The sequence below is a fragment of the Haemaphysalis longicornis genome, unplaced genomic scaffold, assembly GCF_048455015.1.
Source record: "Haemaphysalis longicornis isolate Haplotype H1 unplaced genomic scaffold, Haemaphysalis longicornis Haplotype H1 scaffold_4, whole genome shotgun sequence".
NCBI lineage: Eukaryota > Metazoa > Arthropoda > Arachnida > Ixodida > Ixodidae > Haemaphysalis > Haemaphysalis longicornis.
This window is the reverse complement of record NW_027526361.1, coordinates 156,300,243-156,309,454: the sequence shown is the minus strand read 5'-3', so window position 1 is coordinate 156,309,454 and position 9,212 is coordinate 156,300,243. Positions and strand designations below refer to the sequence as shown.

Below are 9,212 nucleotides of genomic sequence, written 5' to 3'. Positions count from 1 at the left end.
ATAGCCGTTCGTAATATTTGCTTTTCGCTCTCTTTAAATCGCTCTGCAGCTTGTTTCTATACTTTTTGTACGCCTTGCATATTTCGGAATCCTTCGTTTTTATAAAATTTTGTAACATAGCATTTTATTTTTTATGCGTTTATACAGATCTGGATCCACCCAGGGTGTCGCACCTTTTTGGTTCTTTTACTTGCAGGTTGTAGAGGAAAGGCTGCATCATAGCATTCTCCTATGGACTGCGGGAAAACAGTACAAGCGACATTCGCATCGCTCACCCGATAGACGATTTCCCAATCTAACGATTCCACTCGTCCTCGAAAATGTTCGATTGTGCGATTGTTCACCTCACGGAAAAGCGCGGTTGAGGGGATAGATAATCTATAACAGAATGAGTCTCGTTAAAAAAGAAAACTGGAAAATGTTCACTGATATCCACAGTCAGAACTCCTGTCGATACATCACAATCACAAAAATTCGATATACAGACATCCAAAAGTGTGGCACTGTTAGTGTCAATTCTAGTTGGTAGCATTATGTGATTAACACAACCATGACAAGATAACAAGGTTTTCAGTTCAAGAGACGCTCCTTTTTCCAAGGTCATATCGATGTTCAAATCCCCCATTATAGTGCACGATTCATTGCGTGAACAAGCATATGTCAATAACCGCTCGAAGAAGGTGTAAAATGTTCATTTGTTACCCTCAGAAGGTCTATAGATTACACACAGTCATTTCCCGTACGTGAAATGCCAAGCATTCGAAATCATCGGTAATTTCCGAAAATTCTTCAATACCCATCAAAATAATGGCGTCCTTTATGAAAACACTGACGCCTCCACCTCTTTTCTTTCCCTTCTCAGGTGCATTGAACGGTACCCGTCTAGCAGTGGTATCGGGTCACTCCCAGTCAACCAAGTTTCAGTAAGATATAAGATGTCTAATTTACGTGTAATTGAGGGTAATAACATATCCAGTTCATCTATCTTATTTCTAAGACTTCTGATATTGATATGCACACCAGAAAACGAGTTATGATTTGAAAATTCTGCGTTTAAACTCTTAATGTCATAATAATTACCAGTTTATTTTGAGCTTGTCATACCAGGTTGTGGAATCAGATGCTTAGCTAGAAATTCGCACGCCGTTACTTACTTGTTGCAGGGAATTGATTTTGGACTCAAGCACTAAACGTAATAAAGGCACCACTACGGCGACAGTTATACATAAAAAACAGTTGGACTATCCTAGGGAACCAACTTTGGAAGGATCACTTTGTAACGAAACGAAATTTTCCACGTACTGCAACGTACGTAGGTTATTCCTGCAATTAGGTGTGCACACGGGAGAATGTGAAGGGTTGAGGTGGGTTTCACAGCTAGGTCTAGTCGGTTCTTCGCTAGGGGAGCTCCATTACAACCAGGATGCGCTGAAGAATCTCTTTCTTCTTCTGGAGGTACACCGAGCACTGAATGGTATGGTAGGCGTCCTCTTCGGTCACGTCCGGCAGCTCAAGGCAGGAGGCACAGCACTCTTCTGCTGCATTGCAGTGTTTAGAGTAGTGGCTCCTTGCACACCGCACACAACGAAACTCTGCCTTGTCGGCCTGGCAGTAGATTTCCGTGTGTCCGATCCTTGCACACTTCAGAACACCTTGGTTCAAACGTATTATCGAAGACCGGACAGCGTGTCCAACCGACGTAGAGATGCTTCTTTTCATTCGTTTGCTCGTATGCTTTCTTTCCAGTTTTGATGACCGCCGTTCTTCGGAATTTTCCCTTCCACGTCTTCATGAGTTCAATGTCTTCTTTTCCAGCATTGATGTTGTTTTGGCCCACTATCCTTTCGACGATTTCTTCGTCTTCGATGTTATCCTCGATGCCGACGATCTTGAATTTCGGTAGTTGCACCCGTGGCTTTCTTGCTGATACGTCTCTTAAGTTCTTATCTTTGGTGATGTGCTCATCAAGCCGTTTCAGCCCTTCTGCGGATGTAAAGGACACAATCACTCCGTTCCTCTAACCTCTTCCTCTACACATGGTACCGAATATTCAGTGAAGGAACCGAATTTCATTCCCAAATTAGGAAAAACTGTAAACCTAAGAGCACTTCGTGTTCCCGCGAATGTTAGCGGGGCGGAAGCGTCTTGCTATTATTACCTACGTTTTAATTCACACTCAGAAACTTGCTTATTGGGATTCTTCTCTTCTGAACATAACTTCGCGTGGTAACTTCAAAGGTGCATCTTATTTTCTAGTAAGGGTTTGCTAAACTAACCAATTGTGACACTTTTACACATGAAATCACATTACACTATTCATCACCAGCATTATCCGGTCTTTTATTGAGGAATCTTATTTTCTTCAAGAGGTATTTTAGCCCTTTTTGAGAAGGCTACGATTTGCCACGCCATATATTAGGTCGAATTTAACTATATTTTAGACAAGTTGTGAATGTTTTGCTTACTGCAGAAATCTCTTTCTAGTGCAAATAAAAACACAGGCAAAAATGAGGAACCCTGGGAAGCATCTCACCCGTCATTATGCTGAACAGCGTCGTCTTTCCAGCTCCGTTGTGGCCGAGCAGGACGGTAACCTGGTCTTGGTGAATAGTCATGTCGACGCCACTTAGCGCGGCAAAGTTCCCGAAATACTGCGCAAAGTAAGCACAACAAGAAGCGCAGTGTCATTTCGCCCTGCTAATATCGTCTACCGGCGGAGCTGTAAACATCAAGGTACAAGACCTTCGATCTTCGAGCCACAGTGATACGTAAACTTCTGTGAATCACTCGCTGACTCTTAGTAACGATAGTCACAATGGCTTTGTGGTCGCCCCGATAAGCGGTGCTCGGATACATGAAGCTGCCTGCACATTAGTGGGTAATGTTTAATCGATGCAGGCATCCCTATAAGTGGTCTGTCATGATTAAGGGGGCAAAGATGACGTGTCATAGTAGAGCCAGAGGCCGACGAAGAGGAAGACGAAGAGAAGGCAAATTTCCCGCGAAGAGAGCCGACTAATCACGAGGCGACGCGACGGAGGCACGTGGAGAATTAACCAATGTGGTGGTGACCCGTGCGGCGGACACGGGCACAGCGAATGCAAGAGCGCCACGACGGCCGGGCAGAGGCTATTTAATCCCGGGGCACAGGCCGAGAGAGAGAGATCAGAAGAACGCCACAGCAGGAAGGTCAGGTGGCACGAGTCCGAGGAACAAGCCGGTGGTACGAGGCCACGCCATCGACCAGAGCCACGTCAGCCTGGGCCGGAGTGGACCGACGTTGCATCGGCTCCTACTTCCTCGTCGTACCACCAACCTGCGCTTTGGTAGCCCCAGCGGCGACGGTCGGGCGTCTGCGTACAGCGAGCACGCACCGTCAACTAACGCCTTGGAAGTCCCCACGCGGCGACGTTCCCGGAGTTCCCGGTGCTACCTGCTTCCACGGCGACGGCCCCGAGGCCAGGGGCTGCTTCCTGCTACGAGGGCTACCACGAGGAGTAGCTGAGAAGCGGTGCACCGTGTGACTACCACGCCCAACTACGTCGGTACCACCACCACCGGCACTGCGGCAGCGGACAACTACGACTACCAGCGTGTCACGGCCACGCTACGGGTACGACACGTCAGCGCCGGAGACAGCGGTAGACCCGTCCGCTAGGGACTTGGGTATTATATGACCCTCATTGTTAAGATTGTTAACATGGACGTTGTATAGAGATAAACTAGGACTGGTTGCATTATTAGGGACTACATTGTAGTGACTTTTGGTTTGGTTTGCTGGCTTTTCTGGGTAGTTGTTAGGAATTAGTATTTAGGAATTTATTTGGTGGAGTTCTTTGTTTGCTTTGTGTTTACTTTGCTTAGGGGTTGTAGTGTACAGGTGCCCCAAAAAGTAAGCGGAGCACAGCTTCGTTAATTTAGTATAGTTTCTATTTTATGCGGCTGTCAGCATAAACAAAAGATGTGCGGCCTGATTTTATTCCAGAACGACTTTCTTGAAAAATCATTTAGAGGTCGCTGGCTTGGCGTATAGCGGAGAAATTCCCTCAAAATCTTCAACCCGTGCTCCGTTTACTTTTTGGGGCACCTGTACATAATAAATGTGTGCTGTGGTAAATATGCCAACGACTCTCCTGTGTCCATTCTTCTGAGCTGGTCGAGACGTGCCACAAGACGTGACATATACTTGGCGAGCCTGCAAGGATTGATTTATCCTCAAACGGGATATTTCCATCGGGCCCAGTCACGTGTCTAACCAGCTTGGAGAATGGATTTGGAGAGGTTGTTGACGCTTGTTCAATCGCGAGGTTTGAACAAAAGGCAGTTTTTTTAATTGTTAGATGAAGAGAGTCGCCGAGCGGAGGAGGCGTTTGAGATAGAAAAAAGAATATTTGAACCGGCCGAATCAAAGCGGCGGCTGGTGGAAACGGAACGCACAAAGAACGGTGAACGCGCCGCACGTGAGCCTGAAGGCAAGCGGGTCGCTGACCTCTATGAGGCACGTGAGAAAGAAAGCGCGCAGATCGCAGACGGCGAAGGAGCACGTGCGCTTGAAAGAACGCATGTCGGAGATCGCGATGAAGCCGCGAGTAAAAATGAACACATAGAAAACGATTCTTTATTCAGACAGGAGAAAGGCGCGTTCGAAACGCAAGGACGCGAACAGACCGGGTGTGGCAGAATCGCAGGCCAGGCGCTTGGTGATGAGCGCACCGAGAACACGTCGGGCGAGGACAGCTTCCCGACGCCTGGTAGCGCTGGTGACTCAGATGGTTTGACTGACTTTGAAAGTTTAGTAATTGAGACTGAAGCACCTGCCGCTCCGCGCGCGGGTACGAATTGCATCCGGCCAGAAGGCAGGAATCCTGTTCCGTTGGAAATGCCTACGGTTAGGGAGAGTAGCCTCATCACCGAAAAGGCTAGCGCAAAGTGTTTAGAGAGTGAAGCGGGCAGCTCAGCATCTGAGATCGTAAATGTGGCGACGACTGCGCAGCCAACTAACGGGATTTCAGACCTGCCAGGAAAGCGCCCTCAGACCGAGATCTTTGCTGTCGATGAAGAGCCAGAATTAGAGCAGTGTGACAGCGATACAGGACAGGGGCTGGTTCAATGCGAAAGACAGTTGGAAGCGCCGAGTGACGTAGCTGAAACACAGGGGCGCGAGGAAGAGCGTGCACTTTTGTACAGGAATGGGAAGCGAATGAGGAAAAGGAGCTTAGCTCTTAGAAGGGTTCGCGGGCGTGAGCGAAGGTGTGCGAAAAGAGCTAGGGTAGTTGGAAAGTTAGCCGAATTAGTGCCAGCTACCAAGATGATGTGCAGACGGGCTAACACCCGTAAGAGAAACGGATGGCTTTATTGTAAGCACCCCAGCCAAGGTCGTGTGGGCCCCGAGCTGGGCATTGAGTTCTCTGGGAGTAGCCAAGGTGCTAACTTCAGAGGAGAGCGCAAGCGCAGATGGCCAAATAAGGCAAAATCAGAGAAACCGTGCGAGTCTCGTAAAATGCCGAGAAAGGGTGTAATAGGCAGAGAAGAGATACGTGGTTCGGGTCAAAGGTCAGAAAGACAAGTGAAAATTGGCGGTGATTCGAACAAAGAGGACAGTGGTGTTAAGGGTACTGAATGGTTGAGGCGGAAGAAGGTGAAGATGAAGACATAGCTCAACGAACCCGGTTGAAACCGTGGCGCCGACTTGGAAAGAAATAGGACCCTTTACGGAGACGAAATAGGTTTTGTATTGCGGTGCAGCATTAGTGAAATGAAACAGTTATTGATGAAGCTCGGATTGAAAAGAGTGGTGCCGAATATTCGACATAGAAGTGTTTGATGTGATGATGTGTTGTATGAGGATATGAGTATGGTGGTGTAAGTTCATATAGTGTAGGAATAAAGTAGGAAGCTCAGGGTAAAGGCGAGGTTATGAACTATAGATTGAAAAATAGCTTCAAAGTGCCGATTGAGGAGCGAGAGGAGAAAAGACGTTTTTGATGTGTATTGAGAAAAAGGGTTGTTGAATAAGAGATCATTGAGGTGTTTGATTTTTATGATGTGTTAGAGAAGAGTGAGTATTTCGGTGTTAGAGAAAGTGATGCATTGGTGTTAGAACTTGAACGGGATGTGCGCCGATGTGTGTGTTCTGTAAACATGAGTGAACTATAGAGAAGAGTTGAGAAAGTGATGGTGTGGTGAAGTGTGAAGCGTAGTGAAACGTACGACTAAAGAAGTGAGAAGGGGTGGTGAACAGCGGACTGCATGAGTAGATTGGTGTGAGACATGATTACTTAGGGGTTTGTAACGTGTTGAAACCTGTGAGGACAAAATGTATATTATGGTGTGTAGATAGAGTGAACTGTAGAGTGATGATAAAGTGAACGGTGGTGTGTGATAAGGTGGGTTGTGTGTGTGTAGTGAACAGTAGTGGTGATCTGAAGAGACATCGGCGACATGTGAGCAGTGTTTTGGGAAAAAAACTCTTGAAGAGGGGACCCATTGTCATGATTAAAGGGGCAAAGATGACCTGTCATAGTAGAGCCAGAGGCCGACGAAGAGGAAGACGAAGACAAGGCAAATTTCCCGCGAAGAGAGCCGACTAATGACGAGGTGACGCGAGGGAGGCACGTAGAGAATTAACCAATGTGGTGGTGACCAGTGCGGCGGACACAGGCACAGCGAATGCGAGAGTGCCGCGACGGCCGGGCAGAGGCTATTTAATCCCGGGGCACAGGCCGAGAGAGAGAGATCAGAAGAACGCCACAGCAGGAAGGTCAGGTGGCACGAGTCCGAGGAACAAGCCGGGGGTACGAGGCCATGCCATCGACCAAAGCCACGTCAGCCTGGGCCGGAATGGAACGACGTTGCATCGGCTCCTTCTTCCTCGTCGTACCACCAACCTGCGCTTTCGTGGCCCCAGCGGCGACGGTCGGGCGTCTGCGTACAGCGAGCACGCACCGTCAACTAACGCCTTGGCGGTCCCCAGGCGGCGACGTTCCCTGAGTTCCCGGTGCTACCTGCTTCAACGGCGACGGCCCCGAGGCCAGGGGCTGCTTCCTGCTACGAGGGCTACCACGAGGAGTAGCTGAGAAGCGGTGCACCGTGTGACTACCACGCCCAACTACGTCGGTACCACCACCACCGGCACTGCGGCAGCGGACAACTACGACTACCAGCGTGTCACGGCCACGCTACGGGTACGACACGTCAGCGCCGGAGACAGCGGTAGGCCCGTCCGCTAGGGACTTGGGTATTATATGACCCTCATTGTTAAGATTGTTAACATGGACGTTGTATAGAGATGAACTAGGACTGGTTGCATTATTAAGGACTACATTGTAGTGACTTTTGGTTTGGTTGGGTGGCTTTTGTGGGTTGTTGTTAGGAATTAGTATTTAGGAATTTATTTGGTGGAGTTCTTTGTTTGCTTTATGTTTACTTTGCTGAGGGGTTGTAGTGTACATAGTAAATCTGTGCTGTGGTAAATATGCCAACGACTCTCCCGTGTCCATTCTTCTGAGCTCGTCGACACGTGCCACAAGACGTGACATGGTCGGAAGGGCTGAAGGTCAGTCTCTCCCAAGCAAATGCACTGGAGCGCACGTATGGAAACCAGCATAAGCAGGCCATAACCGGGACACTCGCGCTCCAATGCCTCGCGCTACAGCGTTTCATCTCCGTGGGCAAAAACGCGTACTGAAAGGTCACCGTGAGACGCTCGTTTTCCTATGCCTAGTGCTAGAACACTTCGCGCTTGAAAGACACCAGACATTTACCGCAAATCTGTATGCCTCTACCCCGCACCAGTTCCATCTGCGGGGGTAGAAACGTCAAGGAGCCTAGAGCACATACACTGCATGCTTCGCCCCTCCTCGCGTTTCACGTTAGTGAAAACGGCCAGGGATTTTTCTCGGTTCGTTGTGGTCAGTCCTTGGCAACTCCCATTGGGGTAAAGGACACCTCCCGTGGTCTCGACTGTGTGCTTGGATAGGATACCTTTAATGCGAAATTGTTATTTTGTTACGCTCGCAAATGCACGCACCCGGATACCATCCACAGAGCGCCCGCCCGCCCAGGTATCTTCCGCAAGAAAGTGTCGACAGCTGCTAAGCCTACGCTAACGCGTTTCATTCCGTTCCTTAGATTTTATGGCGCGTGTACCTCCCAAAGAATACAATCCAAAAATATATTCAAAGGGCTTTGTTCTATGGCATAGATCAGAAAACATGAACAGGAAGAATCGCTTTGCGGGCAGAGTTGCAGGCTGCGCGTCAAAGTAAATAGGAAAATCAGGGAGAAACAGTAGGCGAGCGGTCAAGTGCCATTGGATGACTGCGCATAGCAAAATTAAAACTAAAAAACGAGCATGAATAAAAAATGTCTCCTGGAGTCTTGGTTGGCCTTCAGCTTCTGCGGAGGCCGTGTATCGGCCGCATGAAAAGTGATTTTAGAAAAGTAGCTTCGGTGAGTCCGATGCCTAGGTTGTAAGTTACATCCGTTTAGTCAGTACGACAAACCGAGCCCAATGAAATGTTTTCGCAAAAGAATACGCTGCAAGCTCCTGGAACATTTTTGCGTAGTACTTTTAGTGAACATATCGTACGCAATGGTATCGGTTGCGTACAGCTTAGCAAGCCTGGCTAGTGCACGGTAGAGGCAATTTGCTTTCACCAGGTTCCGTTGCTTCGGTACGGGTGCAGTAGCTCAAAAAAATATCCCGAAACTAACTGTGCTTCTAGCAGCAAGCATTGACCGTGGATGGCTGTCATACCGACGTTTCCCATTTGTTGGACTTGCAATCCACCTCGACGGAGCTCCTACAAGAGTGGCGCTCAAGATATGGCGAAATGCTTTAGCAGCTGGAGAGGTAGTCATCAATTAGTTCACCCTTCTCTAGAAGAAACATAAGGATTTCCACAAGAACGACGGCGTCTTCACGCAGACAACGGCCCTGTTACAGCTGCTCTTTAAGAACAGGAGCCTTCCCTGTGAATGCTTCCACGTACACAGACGATCTTCACGTAATAAGAAAGCTTCTAGACGGAAAGCGAAACTCGACAAAGCTTCGGTATGTTTAAACGAACGAGAATATGCGGAAATAAAGAACGTTAGTCGAATCAGGCAGATATGACAGCAGTGTGATTTGAACGTGCACATTAAAGTTTGGACAGCTATGAAAAACGTGTACACTTAGCCGGCAATTATCTTTGCTCGCCAGTATTATA

The 9,212-nt window shown here is 48.3% G+C and overlaps 1 protein-coding gene across 1 annotated transcript in view; it reads right to left on the bottom strand.

The window, feature by feature from the left end:
* Positions 1–1,398: 1,398 nt before the first annotated feature.
* Positions 1,399–9,212, bottom strand: part of LOC144180059 (uncharacterized) — a 64,893-nt gene continuing 57,079 nt past the window's right edge. Inside the window, exons 10-11 of the mRNA XM_077708467.1 lie at positions 2,534–2,651; positions 1,399–1,538 (exon numbers count right to left, since the gene is read on the bottom strand). Coding sequence (XP_077564593.1) covers positions 1,399–1,538; positions 2,534–2,651 — 258 coding nt within the window. The remainder of the gene's footprint in view (positions 1,539–2,533; positions 2,652–9,212) is intronic.